At 46.8% G+C, this 27,248-nt stretch overlaps 1 protein-coding gene across 2 annotated transcripts in view; it reads right to left on the reverse strand.

Moving 5' to 3' along the window:
* The window catches only part of NHSL2 (NHS like 2), a 74,812-nt gene extending 49,830 nt beyond the window's left edge, over nt 1-24,982 (reverse strand). For both annotated transcript variants that reach the window (XM_055337587.1, XM_055337586.1), the window contains exon 1: nt 24,680-24,982. In XM_055337587.1, coding sequence (XP_055193562.1) covers nt 24,680-24,722 — 43 coding nt within the window. In that variant the 5' untranslated portion in view covers nt 24,723-24,982. The remainder of the gene's footprint in view (nt 1-24,679) is intronic.
* Between the last annotated feature and the right edge of the window lie 2,266 nt (nt 24,983-27,248).

Consider the following 27,248-nt stretch of genomic DNA (forward strand, 5'->3'; position numbering starts at 1 on the left):
TCTCAGATTGTTTCCTGGGGGAGTCAGCCTAGGACAGCCCCTTGCTTGGCCTCATTTCTCTCACTGACCTTTTTCCCTTGATGACTGCAATTGACTCCAAAGGAGTAATATCTTTTATTTAAAAAGGAGTAATATTTTTTGTTGCCATGGCCACTCTCCCTGTCTGCCCTCTTGCATTTTCTAGGGCCAATCACGTGGATGCCCATTTTTTTTAGTCCCCATTTTATTTTATTTTTTTAAAGATTTTATTTATTTATTCATAGAGACACAGCTAGAGAGAGAGGCAGAGACACAGGCAGAGGGAGAAGCAGGCACCATGCAGGGAGCCCGATGTGGGACTCGATCCCGGGTCTCCAGGATCACGCCCTGGGCTGCAGGCGGCGCTAAACCGCTGCGCCACCGGGGCTGCCTTAGTCCCCATTTTAATATGTACAAAGAAGAGCCCTTTCCTGCTACTCGAATAAACTTTTACTCCTGATTTCTCTATTTCTACTAATGCCACTGCCATCTCTAGAATCCCAGGTTGGAAACCTCAGCACCACTTGGGCAGCCTCTTGCTTAAAAACCTTTGGCATTTGGGGTGCCTTGGTGGCTCAGTTGGTTAAGTGTCTGCCTTTGGCTTGGGCCATGATCCTGGAGTCCTGGGATGGAGCTCCACATTGGGTTCCTTGCTCAGCAGGTAGTTTGCTTCTCCCTCTCCCTCTGCCCCTCCCTCTGCTCTCTGTCTTTCTCAAATAAATAAATAAAACCTAAAAAAAAAAAAACAACCTTTAGCATTCCCTTGGTGCCTATGAGCGTACATCCTTGTTGCCTCTCCTTGCGTCCCAGGCCTTCCCTGTTGGACCCCAGTCAGCCCGATTTCCTGCCAACTCTCCATCCAAGAGTTCATGACATAGAGCCTGGACTCCTTTGGGAGTCTGAGGAGACCTATGGACCCCCTTCTTGGAAAGTTTTTATTTTTATTTTTTAAAGATTTGTTTATTCATGAAAGACACACACACACACACACACACACACACAGAGAAGCAGAGACATAGGCAGAGGGAGAAGTGGGCTCCTCACAGGGAGCCCGATGCAGGGATCCGGGATCATGACCTGAGCCGAAGGCAGGTGCCCAACCACTGAGCAACCCATGCGTCCCTTTGGAAGGTTTTTATAAGTATAAAATAAGAAACATACAATTACAAAGGAAGCCAATGATGCTTAAAGTTATTAATATATGTTTTAAAATTGATAATACTGCAATCCAGGTTTCATTATTAGCACATTAAGTAGCACGATCTAGTGGTGGGTCCAGTAAAGGCCATACTTTTGAAGTAGTCAAGAATACAATACTTCAAGATGCCTTGCAGCAATGGTAATGAAATATAAAAACCTCTGTGGTTCCTGTTAGAAGCAATGTCACAGGTATCTGCTGATACTACTGTGATGTGCCACCTGCATTCATAATGGAAGCAAAGGTGAACATAGAGGTTAGCGAAGGTACAGTTGCCATTTTGTCCCATCCAAGCACACAGAAGTCTGGTCAAACATGGGGAGGCATGGGGAGCCTGTAGTTCAAGTTAGGAAATGTGCACTTCCTCAAACACATGTCATGACTCCTGGTTGACACTGGGAATCTGACACTTGGGCACTGGGCTGAGTTGGCCCCACTCTCCTGGTTGACTCTCTGGCCAAGGCTGGCCAGGGCGGCCTTGAACAGAGTGGCTGACTGCCCACCAGAGGCAGAAACCCCAGCTGGGAAGCTCCTGGGGGATGTCTCTCCTGGTTTTTCTTTCCTTGGATCCCAGGCCCTATCCAAGCAACTTTACACGACTCCGCTGGCCCAGCCAGTGTCATCCAGGCATGGGCTCATGGGGTAGCTCATAGCCATCAAGCCAACATGTCGTTATGGAACCTCGACAGCCGGGACTCATCCAGCTCTCAAGCTTTCAGGGTGCACCCTACCCCTACCTTGCAGCTAAATGTCCTGCAGTGTGTCTTGTACAATGAAGAATTGTCCTGCACAATGTGCCAATCATGCCCTCAGTAGGAAACACTGAGCAGGCACTCTATAAATGTTTGCTTAGTGCTTCAGTGGTCTTTTTGACCTGGGGTGCCACCAACCAAGGTATGGTCCATCGATGGGCATTTCTCTTGACTCCTCACAATCCCCCCCACTGGCCTGAAAGCTCAGTGACCTGAGCTGTAGCTAGGGTTGAGATTGACTAGCAGATATATAGGATGGTGAGATGTGTCCTTTCCCAGCCCCCAACATGGCCAGTGTGGCTATCAGTTCCAGATTGGAGTTCTGTCAGGCCTGGATCTCTGCTGGATCAAGAGGAGCTGAGCTTAACAGCTACCACCAAGGAGACAAAAGCCGAAAGGCAGCAGTTTTCAGCTCCCTCCAAGTGTCTGTGGCCTGGGACAGTGTGGCTCTGTCCGTGGGCACTCTCACCCAGGTGAAGAGACGGTACCTACTCCTACTGTGCTCTCGTGGGTAAATCATTTCCATATAGGGGTTGCCACAAATCATCCTTCTCCTTACCTCCTTTGCTTTCCAAGGGCCAGTCTAGCGTCCTCTCAAATACCCAGTCCCCATTTCCCAGGCCAAACTGCTCCAGAAAATGTCTGCATTTTCTGCAGCTGCTTCTGTTATTCTGACCTGTATTCTGGTGAAAGGGATTAGCCACTTATTGCTAAGATAATATTCTGACTTTCAAATTCTCTTAAGAACAATGAATATGAATATAGGGCTATTTATTACGGTGCTTCATACTTCATAAAGCACTTTATACATTAAGCTGAACCATACCAAATTGCTGATATTCAGTTGTTTCAGGGCAATTTCATAGTGTTCAATCTTATAAGTTTTTTTTTCATTTATTCCTTACCATAATCCGAGATGGTATTTTTAGCTGCGTTTTACAGAACAAAGTACTAAATCTCAGAGAGGGGAAATGAAATAGGTAGGGAATAGCAGGGCTAAGACTTGCAACCAACCCCTATGCTCCTGATTCTCGAGGTAGGATGATTCAGCCCAGAAGACCCTAAAAGCCATAATGTGAGGTGAGACAAGGCTGTGAGACCATTCTCCCAAGCCTGTGCTCAGGAATCTCCTGACTGCTTACACTCATCACCTTTTCTTAGTGGAGATTAGTGGGAGCCTAGGTGCCCAGAATAGAAGGCACTAAAGTGATGATGTGACAAATTTGAGTTTTAGAGCGCTGGAAGTACATGGCACAGCAAAGATAATATATAGAATATGTTAATCCATTAATCCACCCATCTACCTTATTTATCCATCCATCCATCCATCCATCCATCCATCCATCCATCCAAGAGAACTCTATTGGGTAGGTCCCACATACGTGCCAGGCTCTGCATTAAGTGCTGAGCTACCAATATTCAGGGAAGAGTCCTAGTGGGCAGGGGTTCCAACTTTTGGCCATCTGGGAGATGGGGATGGAACAGTGGAGGCTGGGGTGAGGCCACCATGTGCATAGGGGATTTTGATTTGTTGTGAAGCTGCTCTGTTTTCCTAGTCCTTTTCTCTGGCCCAGGCTCAACTCCTTGGGAGGCTCCAGCTTATGTGATAGGGCAGAAAGCAGCTGGGTTCTGCTTGGTGTTTCAGGAATCTGACACTGCTAAGAGTTTCTAGGCCACAGAGCTGGAGGAGGCAGGAGCAGGAATGAAAGAGGAATGTTGGTGTACCACCCCTACACAACCTAAGAGAAACTGGGGGTGAGCTGGTAAAGCGGGGTTCCTTCCCAAGCTGCCAGAAGAAGAAATTCTTTCTTCTGCTCTTGAGTTCACTCTGAGCCCTTGGCCCAGCCCACTGCCATGGGTTTGGTTCTGGTGACTGGCCAGTGGGGAGGGGGAGGTTGAGGGAGGGCTGGTTTGGAAATCAGTCAGGCAGTGGGCATGTGGCCACTGCCTTTGTCCAGGAACAGCACGCTGCCCTTCAGAGAATAATCACATTTCTCAGCTTCTCGCCCACCCAGGGGCAAGCAAGCCCTCAAGCCTGCTGTGGAATCCAAATGCTTCCTAAACCTGGCCTGGCTCAGTTGAAGTCCAAACTGGTTTCCCTGTCCCTAGGGCTCTCCAGCCACCTGCCTCCTCCCACACTGCCAGCACCCCTCCAGGGGCCAACCCCCAATCCCACTCAAACCCCGATGTGACCCCCCCTCACAGTATGCAGTCGTGCATACCCCATGCTCACCGTTCCATGCTCTAGGCTGTGTTGCCATGGCTGCTACCACTGTCACCAGATACCACAGTGGCTATGGGGCCACTGGTTAAGATCTCACAGTTGAGTAAGCCACAATGTGGGTTCCTCCCACCACACCCTCCCTGACCCTAGCACCAGGGCTTTCCTCAGAGTGCTGTTGCCACACCACTCTGCTTTTGAAAAAAAAGGAAATGGGGCATTGGCTCTTGAGCACAGTGACAAGTACAATGAGAAGCCCATGGTGGGTGGAGGAATAGGGCCTTTTGTACTTGCGTTAGCTGCTCAGTCCTGTACTGGGCCAGTATGCAGTGACTTTATGGGGGTCCACATATCAAGGCCCCAAGAGGCTCCCTGAGTTGCCCCACAGGATGAAGCTAAGGTTTTTGTCCTCAGCTTTTGCCCTTCTGATCCGTTCCCACCCACCAGAGGTGGTGACGCTTTGGACCTCTGCCTATTAGACCTGCCACATGTGGCTCGCAAGCACTCGAAACTGGCTGGTCTGAGTTGAAATGTGTGGTAAGTATAAAACACACACCTGACTTGATAGACTTGATGTGAGGGGGCACCCGGGGGGCTCAGTCGGTTAAGTGTCTGACCCTTGGTATCAGCTCAGGTCTTGATCTCAGGGTCTTGAGTGCAAGCCCCACTGGGCACAGAGCCTACTTACAAAAATAAATAAATAAAAGTAAATAAAGACTTAATATGAAACAAAGAATGTAAAATGTCTCATTGATCATTTTTAATATTGATTTCATGTTGAAATAATGTTTTTGATATACTGGACTAAATGTACTATGTAATTAAAATTAATTTCATCCTTTATTTTTACTTTTTACATATGACTGCTGGAAGTGGGGGACATTGGTGTCAAAAATGGCAAATTGGTGAATGAAATAAAATAGTCCAAAACAAATTCATGTATATATGAGCATTTAAAAATATATCTTTAATTAATTTGAGAGAGAGGGAGAGAGAGAGAAAGCATGGGCAGGAGGAGGGGCAGAGGGAGAAGCAGGCTCCCCACTGAGCAGGGAGCCTGATACAGGGCTTGATCCCAGGACTCAGGGATCATGACCTGAGCAGAAGGCAGCTGCTTAATGCCTAAACGACTGAGCCATCCAGGCACCCCCATATGGGCATCTCTAAAAGTATAATATAGGTATATTATACATGGTAATGTATAATAAAGGTGGCATTTCAAATTAGTAGGGGGAAAATGTGGCTACTACTAGAAAATTCAAAATTTCAAAGGTGGCTCACATTTTTGGTTCACATTCCATTTCTATTGGATAGTGTTGTGCTGGACTTTGTATTTCAGGTAAATGTCTATCAACAGAAGATGTGTTTCACATACCACCAATGGGATGCCATGCAGCCATTATGAAGAATGAAGTAGATCTCTATGAGTAGAACTGCGAAAACTTCAGAGTATTATTGTTAAGTTTAAGGGAAAAAAAGAGCAAGGAATGGCCAGCATGTGCAGTTATGATCTCATTTGTGCACATAGAAAGCACACATAGGACACCAGGCTGGCTCAGACAATAGAGCATATAACTCTTGATCTCGGGGTTGTGAGTTCAAGCCCCACATTGGGCATGGAGCCTACTTAAAATTTAAGCAATAAATAAATAAAATAGATAAATAAATAAATAAATAAATAAAAATAAATAAATAAAAAAAATAAAAAAGAAAGTACACATATTTATATGTGCACAGAGCAAGTCTGCAGACACACAAGTAACTATTACCATTGATGGCTTCTGGAGGGCGGGGATGAGGAGGGCTTTGAATGAGAGAGGAAAGGACTCTGACCTGTACTTTCCACTTTAAATCCTCCAGTACCATTTGAGGTTTTAACAACAAATGTGGCATTTTTTGTAAAAATAAAACTGTACTTGTATTTATTTTTTGAAAGATTTTATTTAAGTCATGTCTGCACCTAATGTGGGGCTCGAACCCATAAACCCGAAGATCAAGAGTCGCGTGCTCCACCAACTGAGCCAGTCGGGCACCCCTCTCCTTATATTTATATTTTATATATCAGGATAGAATTTATATTAGTTTATATAATACTATAAAAGTATGCATAGTTTTCAACAGAATATCAGAGTTTCTTTTACTCCTCTAATAGTCTGATTTCTACTTGCAAATTACCCCTCTTGCCTTCCTCTTTCTCATCCCCCTGCCTTTTCTGCACTGTTCCATCTTCACCTTCTCTTCCCTGTCATCTTCAAACCCCACAAGTATCTGTGAATGGAGAGCCATTCCACTTCCCCTGGCTCCTTTCTCAGCTTTAACCAGAGGCTTTGGCATCTCCTGCTACCTCTGTCTTCCCATAGAGGAGGAAAATGTCATGCTGGATGATGCTCAACGACAGATGCCATTATCCATTGTGGAGAGAAAAACCTACCCCATGGGAATACACCCTGCCATGTCTCCCCAGCAATCTGGCTATCTTCATGGGGAGGTAAGACTGCTGAGAAAGAGAAATATAAGAACTTAGGAAAATGTGCATGCGATTTTTTTCTCTCTCCGAGTTCAGGGGTGGGTGTAAGCAGGGTAAAAGCAGTGGGCTTTGGAGAGAAGGCTTGATCCAGGTTTGGGAAACCAATTTAATTTGCCACCTGCAGTTAAAAAATCACTAAGAGGGTCAAGTGTTTTGAAAAGAGAACTATAGAGGTTGGAGAAAGAAAAAAAAAAGTGCTCCAGCTTCTGGGAAACAGAGATAACAAAAGATTTGTTTGCTCCAAGGCAAATGGGAACCTCAGTCCTCAGAGTTTAATTGATAAGAAATCTCACCCGATTATCAGGCAGATAATAGCTTCTGAAGGGTGGTCCTGCTAGGAGAGAGAAATGAAAGTCCCGTTGATGTGTGTAGGGGACAAGTAGTGTGGGAAAATACCATTTTTTTTCCAATCGTTCTCAATGCAAATGAAATAAATCGCTTCAATACAGAAGGGCCTGGAATGTCTATTAGAACTTCTTCTTTTTCATGGAGAGACACACTCTCCTCCCCCTCCTGCCCCTCAAAATGGTAAGGACCTGGCGGTGCCCTTAGTAGCCCAAACCACTGGACTGGGAGTCAGGACATGGTTCTGGGCCTGAACTGGCAAAATATGACATACTTGATGTGAAATTCCTTTGAAAGCTCTAAAGTATGGTTAACTATTGTTATGAAATCCAGCCTTGTCTTTGGCCCTTCCTGTCTCCCCATCGCCTTTCAGAATCTTTTCCAGCCTCTCAGAACATGAAATACCGAGCCAAAGGCTTGAAGTAAATACAACCTAAAGAACATATACTGGCTGAGCAGATCACCCCAATTGAAGCACTGGAATCTTTGCAATCTTCACTGGCACTGTTTTACTAAGGGAAGAGAAGGAGGAATGCAGCCTCCACATGGTATCCCTAGCAGCCTTGGGGCTTGTCTTTAGGGCTCCGGTGGCCCTAGCCCTGGGCACACAACTAGCTAAGATACTTGCCTCCTCCTCACTCCCAAACACCAGTCCATCATCAAGGCCATCGCTTCTGCCTCCAAAACAGATCCAGAATCTGACCATTTCTTACCAGCACTGCCACCACCCCAGCCCAGACTACCATGGCTGGCAGAAGTCCCCTAAAGGGCCTCCAGCTCCATTTCCCAACCTCTCACTCTATATAGCAGCCAGAGTCAACTTTTACAAAGAGAAACTACCCTGTCTCTCTTCTATGTGGACTTTGGGTTGGGTGATTCTTTGGCTAATGTTTGCTGACCCCCCTGGGCTAAAAGCTACATGCTAGCTGGAACATTGTCTGTTTTGCTCATCTCTGTGTCCCTTAGGCCTAGCCTTGTGCCTGGCATGCAGTGGACACCTATCTGTTGAATGGAGGAACAAACTGTAGCAATAAACATTTGTATGAGCTTTAAAGGCTAACACCTCATTTGATGCTCAGAAAAACCCTCTGTCACGGGTATTGTTCTCATTTTACAGAGGAGGAAATTGAGGCTCAGAGCATTGCCCAAGTTGACAGAGTTCATGCACAGCATGTTGAAACTCAGGTCTGTTGGGTGGGGTCAAAACCTCTGCTTTTCTTGATACACCCTCCCTGGAGAGCTGTAGGGGTGTGGAGGGGCATGGAGTCCAGAAGTACTTTGATGTTTCTTGGCTATATAGAGGGCCACTTTGTTCAGGCCTTTGGGGTCAAGGGGTAGGCCCTGTGGGGATTCCCTGCCAACTAGTGAGGGCAAAGTGAATTCTAAATCAGCCTTTCATGGATGACTTATATAGCTACTATAACCACAGTGACCTTATTTTATTAATCTCAAAGCAGGATTCTTGGTCTGACAAACAGAACCAAATACTTGAGACTAGGACTTTTCTGGAAAATCCAGGGCACAGAGTTGCTGTTCTTGTAACATATGACAGCTACATAATGGGTACTTCTTAGCTAATTCTGACCTAGCCACCTCAGTCTCTGACATCTCAAAAAGATTCCTTAAAAAAAAAACCCTGTTTTCTGGGCCTCCTGTTTCTATGCACCAAATTCTTTCTGCCCACACTTTTTGTTTGTTTAATTACTTCCCTACTCTCTCTTATCTTCGCTGTTAACCACTCTCTTCCTGGTCTGCCTCAAAATCTCTAGATCCTGTTTGCTAATGGATGCCACAAATGACTGAAAGAAATAATAAGTAAAAGTGTTTGGGGACCATGGCAACAGGGTCAAGCACAGAGGACAGCCCTTCCTACCCCTTCTAAGTTTCTGCTTTAGACCAAGTGCTGCTGATAAAGTCTGATGGTCCCATTGTGTCACCTAATTAGGCTAATGCTGCTGGCCAGAGGCATCATGGTTCCAGAAAGCTCTTTGCAATGCTGTTGCTTCTCACTGTAGTCAGGTTGCAATGGTGAGCTCATGGTAAAGGCTGTTGCCAAATCAGAACTGGATCTGACATTTGCCCCAAGCACTCATCACATTTGGTTCGAGTACACCCAGAACCCCCAGACAGCCAGGCAGGCACCAGCATTAGTGTGACAAGGCCAAAATTTGGTGGTCATCCTCTTGGGCCTCGAAGCTAAGAATCATGAATCCACTCCAAGAATTTATACTGGAGTCTGGGAAAGAAGGCGATTCTCAGTGAATTGGGGTGTAAGGCCTCTTCCCATAGAGATTATACATCTCTCCGATGTACCTGTACAGTGCCCCTGGACAAAAGGGGAGGCTCCCAGAGGAGCTGGGCTGCAAACCTGTCTGAGCCTCAGTTTCTTCATCTGCAAAAAAGGAGCAGCAGAAACCTCTGCCCTGCTTTTCTTTTATTCTTTTTTTTTAGATGATGGACTATTTCAGCCATACAGAAAAGTATTAGGAACAAACACATTTCCCTATATTTGCCCCAGAATGTTCTCTTTTCTTTTCTTTTTCTTTTTAGAGAAAGAGCAAGTGCAAGCTGGGAGTAGAGGAGGAGGAGGAGGAGGAGGAGGAGGAGGAGGAGGAGGAGGAGGAGGAGAGAGAATGAATCTTAAGCAGGATCCATCGAGCCTGACACGGAGCTCAATCCCATGACCCTGAGATCATGACACTGAGATCATGACCCGAGCCAAAACCAAGAGTCAGGTGCTTCACCGACTGAGCCCCCCAGAACTGTTATTTAAAGAAATAAAATATTACAGTTCAGTTGAAGCCCCTTGTGTACCTCAGTCACATTCTCCTGCACAGAGGTAGCCATTCTCCTGAATTGGGTATCTATGATGCACACGCATATTTTCAAATGCACTATGTATATGCTCATAAACAATATACAACATGCAGTACTGTTTTGCACACTCTTCCACTTCGTATAAATTCTCTGGAACTGTACATATCCTTCTGTGGTTTTCCTTTCTTCAGTCCCTGTGAGGCTTGCAAGAAATATTCATGTGGATACAGGTGGCTCTGGTTCAGACATTTTCATTTCATTGTCTGGATGTACAATAACTGCATTTATCTATTCTCCCACTGTTTCTCAACTTTACTGCTCTCATAAACAAGGCTGTCATGAACATTCAGAGTCTATATGCCACTGTTCACCTACATGAGAGTTTCTCTAGGATATATACTTAGGAGAGCAATGGTTGAGGGCAAAAGCGGATGTGTAAATTTTTCAACTTTTTGGGAGGGCAAGATTCTGGTATGTATCCAAAGTAACTATTCACACACTATTTGATCCAGTACCTACACTGTCATAAAGCTTTACTAGGGAACTAAGTTATACACGCACACACAGATAATATGAAACAAGAACGCTCATTGCCACAGTGTTGGCAACTGGGGGAAACTGGAAACCTTGTCTGTTTGTTCACCTCTGTATCCCCAGCCCTGGCCTCATGCCTGGCATGAAGTAGGGGTGCTTATTGTCGAGCGAAGGAATGAATTTTAAGAACTAAATATCCGGGATCCCTGGGTGGCTCAGCAGTTTAGCGCCTGCCTTCTGCCCAAGGAGTAATCCTGGAGTCTTGGGATCGAGTCCCACATTAGGCTCCCTACATGGAGCCTGCTTCTACCTCTGCCTGTGTCTCTGCCTCTGTGTGTGTGTGTGTGTGTCTCTCATGAATAAATAATAAAATAAAATCTTAAAAAAAGAACTAAATCTCAACACCCATCAATGAAGAGACCAATAACCTGTGGGACATCCCCCCACCCCCTGCCAGAGAATACCTTAGCTTCTGGAAGAGAGCAGCGTGAAGGAGGCCCTTCCCGGGGGGGCGAGGGGGTGACTTGTAACTGTGTATTAAACGGAGATACTCTCCCTACTGCCATGTGGGGTCCTGGCCAGAGCCCTGTGCCGGCAGGGAAGGTGCCTTTCCCAGCAATAAATTCCAATAAAAGTGGTGAAAATGTCCAGGGAATAGAATAGAACTCCAGTGTGGCACCACCAGAGACAGACAGAATTTGTAAGTATAACGTTTGCAAATTGATGAGATGGCTTGCCTTGTCTCAAAGCTAAATGAACAGCAGAAAGAAAAGGCTTTTTTCCCTTTGGTACTGACCATCAATAAGAGGAAATATTTGAGGTGACTGGTGGGATTTCACTTGAGAAATTCAAATGCATCTCTAGAAATGCGAGCACAGGGGTGCCTGGGTGGCTCAGTCGGTTGAGCATCTGCTATGCTATGGGCTCAGTTCATGATCCCAGGGTTCTGGGATCAAGCTGCCTTGGGCTCCCTCAGTGGGGAGTCTGCCTCTTCCTCTCCTCTGCCCCTTCCCTCCCCCTGCTCGTGCTGTCTCTCCTGCTGCTCTCTCTCTCTCAAATAAATAAACAGAATCCTTAAGAAAATGTGAGCACACTCTCATTTACTGGCAGCTTAGGAGATAAAGCCAGAAGGTTTAACTTTTTTTTAAAAAAGTTAGCTTAATAATCACAATAGTTAATACCACTTGAACACCTTTATGTACCAGGCACTGCAGTGGGCGCTTTGTATTCTTTGTCTACACTAGTTTTCCCAAGAACACAACAAGGTAGATATTAGGAGGTCCATTTTACGGTGAGGGCATGGAGAGGGCAAGAAACCTGTCCAAAGCTGCACAGTTAGGGACAATCAGCATTTGAACTTAGGTCTGTCTGGTGACAAAGCTTGTACTCTTCTCCATGTAACACACTGACCCTCTACATTTGGAGACAGAAGTATATCAACAACCCAGGGAATTTGCTAAATTTGGCCTTTAGCCTAATGTATTAGAAAGGACTCTCATAGTACCCTGTGTGCTTTTGGTCACAACTGAACAGAGTAGGCGGCCTGTGCCTGAGTCATTGGTAGCCATCTTCAGCTGGGTCTGAGAGTGCCCAGTAGTCTCTGGGTGTTGCACAATGAGGACCCAAGCTGACAGGGATGTTCCAGACTCCAGAGTGACCAACCAACCCAGTGAGAGTCCTTTCCTGGGGAACGCGATGTGACATATTACATATGGAGGAGCACATGCAGTGGGATGGCCCAGAAGCCAGGATATGCCCAGGGAGGTAGCAATAAGCAGAAGCCATGGGAAGTGGGCGGGAGCAGGTCCACAGAGAGCATCGGGAGAGGCCACTACAGAGTGAAGATGAGTGGTAGAAGTGGCAGACACTGTGTTTATCTTGTCTAGCACTCCTGAGGCATCAGTTTCGAAGGGTAGTGGCTGCCAGAGATGGCTGCTTTCCCTTCACTTATACATGACTCCTTACACTCATGCCCTGCCACCCAAGGACGCTTAAGCACATCCTTGTTCTCTCAACCTAAAAGAGGCCAACTCTACAGTTTCTGGGAACCCAGACCACATGAGAGCTGTGCATGACAAGGCCTGGGCTTGTGCTTCTCACCTTGGGTCTTAAGATCCATATGCCGTCCTTTTGGTGTGTGTGTGTGAACGTGGGGACAGTGGGTGAAAATACATTTCGTTGGAGGCCCAGTCTCCAACAGAATGCCATCCAGGCTTCTCAGTTCTAGCTGGTGAGGCACATAAGGAGGTCCAGAAGAGGTTCTGTGTGAGGCTGGAAGGGGTGGCAAGAAACAAAATAACCTCTTTGATGGTCAAGGACCTGCGCTGTGTGGGTTTGTGGATCATGAGTCATTTCTGGGAGCCCCTAGATACCTAAATTCTTGGGACACAATGTTTGTGAGGTTACATCCACAATCGGGCCCTTAGGAGTCACAATCATACTCATGGGGAACAACTGGGCAATCTCTGCCTTCCCTGAGTACACTCTCGCATAACTACCTCAGGTGTCCCCTCTCTTCCTCAGTGCAGAGGAAAGGTTTTATTTATTTTTATTTTTTTAAAGATTTTATTTATTTATTCATAGACACAGAGAGAGAGAGGCAGAGACACAGGCAGAGGGAGAAGCAGGCTCCATGCAGGGAGCCCAACGTGGGACTCGATCCCGGGTCTCCAGGATCACACCCCAGGCTGCAGGCGGCGCCAAACCGCTGCGCCACCGGGGCTGCCCAGAGGAAAGGTTTTATAACGTGCCATGATAGGGAGAGAGGGTATGGAGCAGCAGGCACTCTCATACATGGCCAGTAGGATGGTCAACTGAGACAACTTCTTTGGAGGACAATTTGGCCTTACGTGTCAAAAGTCTAAACGCACATTCCTTTTTCCCTGACAATGTCACTTCTGGGAATTTACACTAGAGACGGAGCTCACAGGAAGATCCATGGGCAAAGATATACATTGCAGTACTACACGTAATAGTTACATGCTGGCAATAACCCCTTTCCACAGAAAATAGGTTCAATATATTGTGGCGTGGCCACACACCACATTCTGCAGCCATTAAGAAGAACCGTGGAGCCACAATATGTGCTTATATGGAATGTTCTCTCTTTCTCTGCCCCTTCCCTCCCTCTCCTCTCCTCTCTCTCTCTCTCTCTCTCTCTCTCTCTCTCTCTCTCTCTCTCTCTCTCTCACACACACACACACACTGATATATGCATGGACAATTTCTGGAAGGACACACAGGAAACTGGTAACTGTGGATGCCTCTTGAGAGGGAGGCTGTTAAGGTGGGATGGGGAGTTGGGGATAGGTGGGAGAATTACTTTCTTCATGAACTCCTCGTATATACTGTTTAATTTCCCTTGCTACATGCATATGTTACTTTAAAGACACGAAAGGAAATAGAAAAAGTAAAATGAATTGCAGACGTCATCAATAGAGGATTGGTTAAATAAATTGTGAGGTATTCTTATTAAGGAATGCTATATGGCCTCTCAAAAGAAAAGATACCCTGTTATAGAAAGATGTCCATAGACATATTAAATTTAGAAAACATCAAAGCTCTGTACAAAAGGTACAATAGAATCCCATTTATATAAAAAGATATGGGGGCACCTGGGTGGTTCAGTCAGTTAGGTGTCTGCCTTCGGCTCAGGTCACGATCCCAGAGTCTTGGGATCAAGCCCTGCATTGGGCTCTCTGCTCATTGGAGAGCCTACTTCTCCCTTTGCCCCTCCCCTGCTCATGCTTTCTCTCTCTCTCTCAAATAAAAATAAACAATAAAATTTAAAAAATAATAAAAGAATACATATACACACAGACACATAGACACACACAAGTAGGCATATTAATAGGAAAAGATCTGGAATGAGTCACCACATGCTGATAACAGGTGTAGTCCTTGAAAGAGGCTGCAATTGGCCAGTGAAGGAGAGGGCTGAGTTAAAGTGGACTTTCATTTTTCATTCTAAAGACCTGTTGGTCTACTTTTCTTTCTTTCTTTCTTTCTTTCTTTCTTTCTTTCTTTCTTTCTTTCTTTCTTTCTTTCTTCTTTCTCTTCTTCTTCTTCTTTTTTTTTTTGGAATGATGAGTCTGTACCTTATTTTGCAAGAAAAACATATAAATGGTACATAGGTAATAAGGAGGTCAAGAAGCCTGATCTTAGAGGAATCTGCATTCTAAAGCATAGTTTCCTCACATGCTCCTCCCTTCAAGAGCCACCCACTGACTTCTCTCAGCTGGCACTGGCGGCCTCCACTGTCTCCCACGCCTTGCGTTTCTCCCATTGCCCCTTCACATTTGCCTCCTGTGCAGTCCAGCTAGCCTCCTCACCAGCTACCCTGTCTTCAAGATAGGCTACCCCTCCCCACTCTCAGCCTTTACTGAACCTCCACACAGGCTTCATGACCCATCTCAAGTGAGCTTTTAGGAATCCTTCGGCAATTGGCGAGCGAGTGCCACAGGGACTGATTTGGAGCTTGGGAAACTGCCTTGTGACATTCTTTATTCAGCCAGCTTGTGTTCTTAGCTAATTTTCATGGTATTGTTTGACTAAAATATGGAAATCATTTTCTTGTTTACAAAGCACTATGGAGCTGTTGCTTCACACAGGAGCCTCCTGTCCATTTTATGAGGTAGGCCAGGTGGGAACTGTCATTCTTGGCATTTCATCCGTGAGGAAACTAAAGGGCTAGGGAGGCTTCTTATTTAAGGCAACAACCAGGGAAGGTGGCCAAGAGGGAGCTGGGTGTGCCTGCCTCCCCAGGAACACCTGTTTTTGTTGCTCCAGTCAGCATATACGTCCCTGGGAGGACTGGGAGGACATTTTCAATGTTTCCATGCACACTAAAGGGACAAAAGGAAAGCCATCCATGTTCTGATGAAAAGCTTACCGAAGAAGATGGGACACTGAGTCAACCAAAGGGGACGTCCTGGGGACATGCCACCAAGTGCCTAGGTCTTAGTGCTGTGTGCTGGAGGAACACCAAAGCCATGGTACTTGTCCTCAAAGAACTCATAATCTTCAAGTAAGGCCAAGCATGTCAAACAATTAGGACACAATCAAGCAGGAAATAGATGTGATTTCAGGTAGTGCTCAGATAAACTTTTTCCTTTATTTTTTTAAAAGATTTTAATTTATTTATTCACAAGAGACACAGAGAGAGAGAGGCAGAGACACAGGCAGAGGGAGAAGACATCAGGCCCTGAGCCAAAGGCAGATGCTCAACCACTGAGCCACGCAGGTGTCCCCAACATTTTCCTTTAAATAGCACATCAAAATTGCAGCTCTGGGCAAGTAAAAACTTTATTTTTTATTTTATTTTTTAAATATTTCATTTATTGTTTATTTTTTTAAAAGATTTATTTATTCATGAGAGATAGAGAGGCAGAGACATAGGCAGAGGGAGAAGCAGCCTCCCCGCAGGGAGCCTGACACAGGACTCGATCCTGGATCCCGGGATCACGCCCCAAGCTGAAGGCAGACGTTCAACCGCTGAGCCACCCAGGTGTCCCAAGATTTTATTTATTTATTTATTTATTTATTTATTTATTTATTTATTTATTTATGATAGATAGAGAGAGAGATACAGGCAGAGGGAGAAGCAGGCTCCGTGCCAGGAGCCCACGTGGGACTCGATCCCGGGACTTCAGGATCGCGCCCTGGGCCAAAGGTAGGCGCCAAACCACTGAGCCACCCAGGGATCCCCTCATTTATTTATTTGACAGGGAGAGGGAGAGGGAGAGGCAGAGGGAGAGAATGCGCACAAGTGGGGGGAACCTGAGAGGGAGAAGCAGGTTCCCCACTGAGTAGGGAGCCAGATGTAGGGCTCCATCCCAGGACTCTGGGATCATGACCTGAGATGAAGGCAGACACTTAACTGACTGAGCCTCCCAGGTGCCCCCCAGTAGAAACTTTTTAAGGAGAGTAGATTATTTTTTTAAAACTTTATTTATTTATTTATTTATTTATTTATTTATTTATTTATTTATTTAAGAGAGGGAGCAGGGGAAGGAACAGAGGGAGAGGGACAAACAGACTCCACACTGAGCACAGAGCCCACTTTAGGGCTCAATCCCAACCAAGACCCTGAGATCATGACCTGTGCCAAAATCAAGAGTCAGACGCTCAACTGACTGAGTCACCCAGGCACCCCAAGAGTAGATATTAAAAAAATAAACAGAAAAGGGCAGCCCGGGTGGCTCAGTGGTTTAGTGCCGCCTTCCGCCCAAGGCGTGATCCTGGAGACCAGGGATTGAGTCCCACATCTGGCTCCCTGCATGGAGCCTGCTTCTCTTTCTGCCTGTGTCTCTGCCTCTCTCTGTCTCTCGTCTCTCTCTCTCTCTCTGTGTTGTCTCTCATGAATAAATAAATAAAATCTTAAAGAAAAAAGAAAAGAAAATAACACAGCAAACAAAATTTATGACAAGTTTAGGAAATCGCCATAGGCCTGTTAGGATAAGAGAGGGGCCAGGGACAAAAAGGTGGAATATATGCTCCAGCATAGGTCTGAGACACAGCAAGGTGTTGGGACAGACCAACCTGGCTGGGGATCAGTGCGATGAGACTTGAAAGCTCCTTTCCAAGTCTCTATCCAGGCTAGATTCCAGAGGCTTCAGTGAGCCAGTCTGTAAAATGTGGGCTAGATCAGGAGTCATTTCAATTCTGTGTGTGGGAGGAACACAATGAAAGTGGTGCTTTGAAAGATGGGTCTGGCGGTAATATGCAATTATAGACTAACTTGGGACTGACGAGTAACCCAGGACTCCACTCACTGGCTGCCACATAGAAGATGCCAGCAAGATGTTAATGCCACATGAGAGTCGGACTTCAAAGTTCAAGTTAAGGTTCTTTCAAGGAGAGTTACATGGGAGCGTGGTTTGTCATGCATTATTTGAGGTGTGAAAAAATTACCAAAAACCTGACATCAAGGCAAAAAAGATTGCTGAGCATTCTTTCAAGAACATATAGTGTGGGCAGCCTGGGTGACTCAGTGGTTTGGCGCCGCCTTCAGCCCAGGGCGTGATCCTGGAGACCCGGGATCGAGTTCCGCATTGGGCTGCCTGCGTGGAGCCTGCTTCTCCCTCTGCCTGTGTCTCTGCCTCTCTCCCTCTGTGTCTCTCATGAATAAATAAATAAAATATTTAAAAAAAAGAACATATGAGTGTATCATCTATGAGGTTGCTTGACTATTCACTATTAAGGTCTACTCTCTAAAGTTAAAAAGTTACCTTGGAGAAGACTGCCAAGTTGTGAATGATTTTTGTCTGGTCAAAATGAAAGTTATTTCTGTCCAGTAGGAAAGATAGCACCAAAGGTTACAGTTTTATTATCCTATAGACATACTCGGTTTTGTATCCAACTTTTTAAAATCTTATTCCTATAATCTTCTAAAGTCTCTCATATCTTTTTTATTTTTTAATTTTTTTCTCATATCCTTTTTTAAACTATTTTTTGTATTGTGGTAAACTAGGTATAACATAAAATTCACCATTTTAATCATTGGAAGTGTACAGTTTGGTGGCATTAACTATAGTCACACTGTTGTACAACCATCACCCCATCCATTTCCAAAATTTGTCATCACCCCAAATGGAAACAGTGAAGCACTGAATTTCCATTCCTCTCTCCTCCTAGCCCTTGGTAACTTCCAGTCTACTTTCTGTTCCTATGACTTTGCCTATTCTAGATATTTTGCAGAGGTGGGAACATGTATTTGTTCTTTTGTGTCTGGCTTCCTTCACTTAGAATATCTTCAAGGTTCACCCATATTGTCACATGGATTTGAACTTTACTCCTTTCTATGGCTGAACACTATTCTATCATTAGGATATACTATATTTTGTGCAATGTGTCCATAGATGTCCATTTAAAAAAAGAATGCCACTGTTATATTTTTTTGACATTTATTTTTTTAACATTTTATTTATTCATGAGAGACACACAGAGAGAGGCAAAGACATAGGCAGAGGGAGAAGCAGACTCCTCACAGGGAGCCTGATGTGGGACTGTATCCTGGAACTCCAGGATTATGCCCTGTGCCAAAGGCAGATGCTCAATCGCTGAGTTACCCAGGAGTCCCGAATGTCACTGTTATAAATACGATCAGAATATATTTATTTCTAAAAGCATAGCAAGCAGGTTAAGAAAATAAATGTAAAAACCCACTTTCTTCTGACACCTCAATTCTGCTCCCTCACAGGGCTATGACAAGATGAAACATATGTAATAAGCAACTTGCAAAGTGCAAAGGACTGCATGTGGCTTTGAGTGGGGCTGGGTGGTGTAGAGGAGAGGGCATGGGCTATGCAGCCAGACCATTCAGGGTGCCGGCTTGACTTGGGGGATCTGTCCAGCAGTGCCATCTAAAGTGAACCCCCAGGGTGCCTGGGTGGCTCAGTGGTTGGGCATCTGCTTTTGGCTCAGGTTATGATCCCGGGGTCCTGAGATCAAGTCTCACATCGGGTTCCCTGTGGGGCCTGCTTCTCCCTCTGCCTACATCTCTGCCTCTCTCTCTGTGTCTCTGATGAATAAATAAATAAAATCTTTAAAAAAAAAGTGAGTCTCTGGATCTCAGTTGTCACACGCATAGAGTGAAGACCATAAATCACACCCTAGAGGGTTGTTAGAAAGGTCCTATGATAAGGCCTCCAAGAGAAGTAAGAACAAAGTGCTCTGGATGCAGGGTTGTTAGAAGACACTTGTAGCACTTACCACAATGTTCTCAAATAATCTCTTTACATACTTGTTATCCCAGGTATACTAGAAGTTCCCCTCAACTTGTTTGTCTCTGGCCCCTTGCCTTAAGCACAGTACCTAGAACATCATACTCAGCCATTTTTTTCCTTTTTTTTAAAAAAAGATTTCTTTATTTATTTGAGAGAGGGAGAGGGAGCACAAGCAGGAGGGGCAGAGGGAGAGGGAGAGAGAGAATCTGAAGCAGACTGCACTGAGCATGAAGCCTGACACGGGGCTTGATCTAACTACCCTGAGACCACGACCTGAACTGAAACATAGAGTTGGATGCTTCCCAGACTGAGCCACCCTGGTGCCCCTCAGTCATTTATTTTTTTTTAACAAATGCTTAGTAGGCTCTTCCAGTCACCACCTCTTGACAGCCACACACTCTGCCCTCCAAATCACTATTCCTTGCCTCCCCAGCACTGAGGCCTCAGAGCATGGGCTCTGATCAGGCTCTTATGGTAGACACAGTAATGCCCCTCCAGGTCCCCCCAGGACCCAGTGCTGCTGGCCGAAAATCCTCTTTGGGCCTTGTCCAGCCACTTCCTCAGAGGAGTGCTGCCTCGCCCAAGGCCAAGTTCACTCCCTGGAGGCAGACTGCATCTAAAGACTGGCCGATGTGCCATGGTATCAATGCCTGATCCCCTCACCCTGAGTCAGAATGACTCTGAAAGGCTAACCCAGTTCCACAGCTTCTTCTGGGGTCAGCTGAGGCTGTCATTAGGACAGCATCACAGCCCACCTTTTCCCTTGAACCAATACCACCTCCTTTCTTTAGATCCTAGGTGGGTTTTTTAAAAAATATTTTATTTATTTGGGAGAGAGAGAGAGAGAGAATTGAGTGCAAGCAGGGGGAGCAGCAGAGAGAGAGGGAGAAGCTCCCTGCTGAGCAGGGAGCCCAATGTGGGGCTCAATCCCAGGGCCCTAGGATTGTAGCTTGAGCCGAAGGCAGACACTTAACTGATGGAGCCACCCAAATGCCCCTAGAGCCTAGGTATTAATCCCAAAGGCACCCCAATACATGTGACCTGCAACAACCCCCCAGTAGCAGTCCCCAGATAGGCTTTGTGGCCTGTTTGTAGGCTCTGGTTTGGCATCTGGAAAACCTTAATTCCAAGTTGATCCCAGGAGCTGTGACAGCCTCCAGGGCCCAATCACTGCACACAGGCCTCACTCAGAGTTACATTTTATTCTCTTCCCCGCACCCCCAACCCCTAAGTTTTCCTCATAAAATGCATTTGGAACCAACAGGGTAGAAGATAGAGGCCTATAAGCAAATAATTACAGTCATGGGAGAGACATCGGAACAGGGAAATAAGTGAATCTAGTGCTTTGCCAAAGGTCAGCTTCCTGGAGGAGGTACCATATACATTGAGTCTTGAAGAATGAGTTCGTGTTTGATGGGTAGACAAGGGATGTGGGAGAGACACTGTGGAGGGCATAGCTTGATCAAAGGCTGGCAGGCATGGAAGGGTATATAGTATGGGGGACAGAGGAGACTAAGGGCCAAGGAAATCCAGGACGCTAGTAGGAGCAGACTGTGCAGAGCCTTAGAGACCACACTGATGAACTCGGTGCTGATTGAATGCCACATTCCAGTGGTGCACAAGTTTCAGCCACGTAGGTACCCCTTGGGTGAGCTTTGCCCTATCTGGGCCCCACCAGTTCTTTTTAAAAATATTTTATTTTATTTTATTCATGAGAGACACACAGAGAGAGGCAGGGACATAGGCAGAGGGAGAAGCAGGTCTCCTGCGGGGAGCCCAATGCGGGACTTCATCCTAGGACCCTGGGATCATGACCTGACCCAAAAGCAGACGCTCCACCACTGAGCCATCCAGGCATCCCACCATTGGTTCTATCAACAGCCGACTGTACCTTTTTCTCGGCGGGAACTTTTTTTGCCTAAATAAATTTCTATGAAAGGAAATTTTCTTTGGCACCCCACAAAACCAAAACAGAAGGAGCTTTGCTTGCCCTAAAGAGAAAGTCACTGTAAAAATGAATACAGTGGAAAGTGGGCAAAGTAATTAAATCCTATGCAGATCTCAATGCCTGTCAATGGCTTCAAGCCTGACGCCTGCTCTTGCTTTGTTTCAAAAGAAGATTAGCAAGCATTGTAGAGGTGGAAGAAGAGCTCCACACTGAGACCTCTTTAATGTAATCAGATTGCTAGAAAGAGAAGGGCACGAGAATCATTTTCTCACCATGTAATTCAATGTTCTTTAGAGCTGCATGGTGTACCATTAAGATCACCTTGGAGTTCTCTTCCCTATGACTACACTGACTACGAAAGCAGTCGGTAAACAGTAAAGTGCCCTACAAATGAGGTTGTTATTACCACTCTATTGCTTCATCCATTGGCTCTGGAGCTGTCCCTTTGCCGGCTCAGTGAGGGTTTCCCTACCAGCGTCTGCAGTGACTCTCATTCCCCACACCTGGGTGTCTAGGTAACAGTGAGAAAAGAACTGTCTGGCTCATTTTTTTTTCAAGTGACTGGTCCCAGTAGCTGCCGTCTGCAAGGCAGAAGAGAACAGAATGTGGAAGCAGAGGTGGGAAGCAGTCAGCCCAGCAGGATGGAGAACACCTCATCTCCTGGGCTGGGCTCCACATCTAAGGGCAGAGCTTGAGATAGGCCTGGGGCCTGGGTGGTGGGCAGTACAGAAAGAGTCTGCAAGCAGCTCAAGTGCTCAAGGACACTTGAGGAAGTCAGGGAGGTTAGCACATGTAGACTGCTCCAGAAGGCAGTGCCAACTCAAGCCAGGGATGTCCTGGGACTGAGCAAAGCACCTGGGCTTTGGAGTTTGACAGGGCTGGATTCGATCTCAGTTCTGTAGCTTTCAAGCTGTGTGTGTGGCTTTGGATAAGTCACCAGACAGCTCTGAGCCCCAGTCTCCTCAGTGGAATACGATGTAGGTAATGATAGTACCTAACCTCCTTGCTGTGAGGGTCACACTGAGGCAAGACATGCAGAACTTTGCATACAGGGCCTGGCACATTACTCAGCATTACTGCCTCTCCCTGTCCTACAGTCACCACTAGACTCCCAACAATATGTTTTCTTTTCTCCTGGCTCTCTCCCCTAGCCCAGCCCACATCTCCTGGCCCTGTCCTGTGTCCTATTCTCGTGCTCACCTGCTGTTCCCCTTCTCCAGCTATGGGGTTCATAAGGAGTCTTTCAAGTATTTGCAGATAAGAAAGATGAAGGAGCACATGCCAGGGGATAGGACGGGGACCTCCTTCCCCTGGACAGAGAGAGAGGAAGGTGGGTGTTCTGAGGCAGCTGGCCAACCCAGCAGCTCGCATCATCCTGCTGAAGGCAGAGGCTGCCTCTAGCTTGCAGAGAACAAAGAAAAGCTCTGGTCTCCTGTGGCATTAGAAGGCAGTGCCTGCTGTTAGGGATTTACCCCAAAGATTCAGATGCAATGAAACGCCGGGACACCTGCACCCCGATGTTTCTAGCAGCCATGTCCACAATAGCCAAACTGTGGAAGGAGCCTCGGTGTCCATCGAAAGATGAATGGATAAAGAAGATGTGGTTTATGTATACAATGGAATATTACTCAGCCATTAGAAACGACAAATACCCACCATTTGCTTCAACGTGGATGGAACTGGAGGGTATTATGCTGAGTGAAGTAAGTCAATCGGAGAAGGACAAACAGTGTATGTTCTCATTCATTTGGGGAATATGAATAATAGTGAAAGGGAATATAAGGGAAGGGAGAAGAAATGTGTGGGAAATATCAGAAAGGGACACAGAACATAAAGACTCCTAACTCTGGGAAAGGAACTAGGGGTGGTGGAGGGGGAGGAGGGCGGGGGGTGGGGGTGAATGGGTGACGGGCACTGAGGGGGACACTTGACGGGATGAGCACTGGATGTTATTCTGTATGTTGGTAAATTGAACACCAATAAAAATTAATTTATTAAAAAAAATTTAACCCCCCCCCAAAAAAAAAGAAGGCAGTGCCTGAAGCAAGTCCCTACATTAAAAGCTACAAGGCAGAAGGTTAAATATAGCTCTTTCCAGTTGTCTAGGACATAGATTTATGAAATGTCAGAGCTGCGTTAGTGAGAAATGATGCTATCTCTTTTCTGTTTTTAAAAAGTAGCAAGGAAGTGAAAGAGAAGAGAAATACACCTTGGACTTTTACCAGTAGGCAGTGGGTGGCCATGAGAGGACCTGGAGCCACCAGGTCCATTTTATCAAGTTGTGCTCTGGCTGCAGAGTGGACAATGATTGGAGGGGGCAAGAGTGGAAGCAGGGAGCCCAAAGGGAGAGAGAGAGACAGGGTACCCGGGAGGGAGTTATCAGTGGAGGGTGGAGGTGGGAGGAGGGAATGCAGTGCAGGGTGGGGCCAAGCCTGCATCCCTAGGTGAGGGCCTCTTTCCCCCTCCTCCTCCTCAGAGGAGGAAAGCCAGCTCTCCCTCACCCTTGTCTTCCCAAGGGCCTGCCTGGTGACTGTGAGAAAGGCAACCTGTCCAAAGACTCCCCCAGACTCCTCACTCCTTTTCAAGACTGCCCCTGAGGAGGCTGCTAGAAAGTCCCTCCTTATCCACAGGCTCCAGCTCCACCGCCTGAGCCCCCTCTGACCCATCTACTCCCATCCCGCTGTGACAGCTCTTCAAAGGTCTGAAGACCAAAGACTACTTTCCTGTGATTTCTTCTCTATGCCAAACAGCATGTGGTCCTCACCGTATTTTGCTCTTGGTCCCATCACTATACTTGTCAAGCTCCTTTAGCTCATAGACTCCCCTTGAGCACATTCTTGCCACGAAGGACCACCTAGAACCCCAGAGACACAGCATGATCTCACATACTGCCCTGCCAGCTACCTCAGCAGCCGGGACTGGAGCCTCCGGTCCATTTGCAAGGGCAGGCGACTGGACTGCAGCATCACCTCCCCTGTCCAGGCTCATCCTCTCTGCCCAAGCCAGAGAGGGGAGCTGGTGTGCCTCAGGACTCTGAATGTTATTCCACCCTAATGCCAGGAGATTTGGCTGGAACTGGGGTGAGAAAGCTCTGGGTCCCTCACTAGTAACCTGTGTGAAAGGAGGACCAGTGTTAAGATAGGCATCTCTTTCCTGCCCCTCCCTGCCCCTATTCTTTGGTATTGAAAAAAAATTAGCATTTCAGCAAGAGTCCAGGAAGGGGTAAAACTCCAAGATTGACCTATGGCATTTTCCCCTTCTAAATGAGCAGAAAGTACGTGAAGTCAATTTATAGAAAATAAGCTTTATGGTATTTCTTACACCTTACACACACACACACACACACACACACACACACACACACACACACAGCTCCTTGGTCGCTTTTATATCCCTTTAGAATCCCAGATTATCAGGGTTCGGATGTGATCACATCCACCCTCTCTTCCTCCAGAGCCACCCAAATCTGAATTCCTTTTATAGCACCTCAGCCAAGTGGTCGTGCTGCCCCTCCTTGCATACCTCCAGTACTAAGTGAACCCACAGACGGCTGGGGCTGCTGAGCATGAGACCCTTCTCCCTCAATGACTCACCTCCCCGGCTCCAGAAGAGGGTGACAGACTCGGCTCTCTCCATCCTAGAGGTGTGGATGACCAAGGTGCCACATCCAGTAAATCCTCATGTGAGGAAGTGTGTTGTGGGCCTGCACTGCAGGCAGGGGGCCGAGGGGTCCCACACTGCTCCAAGCCCCGTCCCCAGGCTCCTCCGTAGGTACCCAGGGACTCCTCCAGAACTCTGTTTCCCTGCACCCCAGCTAAGTCAGTTTGGCCCCATTGGTCTTAAGCTCTGGTGCCTGTGCAGGGGTCCCTGGGCTGCACTGCCCAGGGAAAGCAACGCTGGATTCAACAAGTGAGGTTCCTCTCTCTACTTTCCTACTTCTTCTGCCCCCACCACCCACCCCCAGCCACACTGCTTCAGTGGGTCCCGTCCCAGCAGACCAGCGAGGTGTGCTGTCTTTCTCTAGGTAAGGTTCTCAGCCAAAGGCCCGAGTCAGAGCCCCACAGAGGGCTGACCTCCAGTTCAGCCCAGCCGCTGTCCTGTAGTGAGGGGAAGTGAGCAGGAACTGGCTGTCTGAGTCAGCGCCCCTGGTCTATTGTCACTGTGTGGGCCCCTTCCTTCCCAGAGGAGAGACGTGCACAGAGATAGGCCTTGTTTTTTGCAAGTCTCTCTTGCACACACACACACTTTCTCTCCTGGCCCAGACCAAGCCCGTGCACCACAGTTGAATGCAGTTCAATACAGTTTCCCCACCTCTTGGTGAGTGCCTACTCTGGCAGAGGATCACGCCTACAGCACGAAGAGGTCACCTCCCAGCATCCTCACTACAGGTGCAGGTATGAATGATGGTAGTCCCAGTAACAGGGAGAGAGCTGAGGCTCAGAGAGGGAAAGAGGCTTTTCCAATGTCCAACAGCCAGAGATTAGTGAGATCCAGCATCGAGTCCTGCTCTCCATGGCATCAGGTGGAGAACCCTGCTGGCCTTCTTCACCACTTCTCCCACCTCCATCTTGCCAGCACACTGCAGATTCTAGCAATAGCAGATTCTATTTCCCAGGGCACAAAGCATGAGGGAATCATTGGCTCGAAAACACTTAAAGCATATCTTGTTCAGGGGCGCCTGGGGGGCTCAGTCAGTTGAAGGTCCAACTCTTGATTTTGGCTTGGGTCATGATCTCAGGGGTTTTGGAGCCTGCTTGGGGTTCTCTCTCTTCTTCTCCCTTTCCCCTCTCCTGCTGCTCTCTTTCTGTCTTTCTCATTCTCAAAAAATAAAAAAAAATAAAACCAATCCTGTTCAAAATTGTCTCTGTGTGTTTAGAAGAATAAGGACCCAGGAAACAGGTCACCTGTGCCAGAAGCTCATTACAAAGGGACTCCATGACCCTACTGGCAAAATGAACACAGGTAGATAAACCACACCTCGTCTTGGTCACCAATTATCTTCTAATCAGAAGGGAGGCATCCTGGGTTCTTGCTCCCAGGGTGAAAAGAGATGTCGCTGGAAGTTTGTTCTCTTTTTCATTTTTAAAGAAGATTTTATTTATTCATTTGACAGAGAGAGAGAGAGAGAGAGAGAGAGAGAGAGAGAGAGAACAAGCAGAGGAACAGCAGAGGGAGCAGGAGAGGGAGAAGCAGGATCCCCACAGAGCAGGGAGCCTGATATGGGGCTTGATCCCAGGATTCTGAGATCATGATGAGCCAAAGGCAAAGGCTTCACAGACTGAGCCACCCAGGCACCCTTCTCTTTCTCATTTTTGCCAGAGATGCAGAGAGGGAAGTAGCTTGAAGGAAGGAGTCAGGGCTTCTCTTAGGGGAACCACTTTGTTGCCTCAAGGGCACTGAGTGCCTCCAGTGATGATAAGACTCTCAACTCCTCAAGGGCAGGGGCAGGGCTGGGTCTCCTGAGGCCCCATCTTCAGAACCTATTTGCATGGCTTGTTACAAAAAGCCATCTAAAAAGATGAGTGAGGGAAGCCCGGGTGGCTTAGCGGTTTAGCGCCGCCTTCAGCCGGGGGTGTGATCCTGGAGACCTGGGATCGAATCCCGCGTTGGGCTCCCTTGCATGTAGCCTGCTTCTCCCTCTGCCTGTGTCTCTGCCTCTCTCTCTCTCCTTCTCTCTCTCTCGCTCTGTCTCATGAATAAATAAATAAATCTTAAAAAAAAAAGATGAGTAAAACTCCCAGATGAGGAGAACGCATTGTGTTCCCAGAGTTGGGAGAGGGTGAGTTTCTAGAAGCAAGGACCGCTGATGTTGTCATCTGCATTCAAGGATTTAAGTAGGCTGAGGCCCAAGCAGTGAATGTTCTGCTGTGTCAACACTGAAAGGGTAACCTTGGCAAGGCTGGCTTCCTGAAGGCCAACCCACAGCAGGTTAAGGAGGGAAGTGGGAGGGAAGTGGAGACACCTCTCCGGAAGTCTGGTTGTAGTTAGGAAAGAGATAGGGTCATAACTGGAGGGTGAGGCAGAGCTGGGAGGTAGCTGTTTGTCAGGATGGGAGAGGTGCTGTGTGTGTGTATGTGTGTGTGAGAGAGAGTGTGTGTGTTTAAGATTTTACTTATTTATTCGTGAGAGACACACAGAGAGAGGCAGAGGGAAAAGCAGGCT

Source organism: Nyctereutes procyonoides, unplaced genomic scaffold, assembly GCF_905146905.1.
Source record: "Nyctereutes procyonoides isolate TBG_1078 unplaced genomic scaffold, NYPRO_anot_genome, whole genome shotgun sequence".
NCBI classification, from domain to species: Eukaryota; Metazoa; Chordata; class Mammalia; order Carnivora; family Canidae; genus Nyctereutes; species Nyctereutes procyonoides.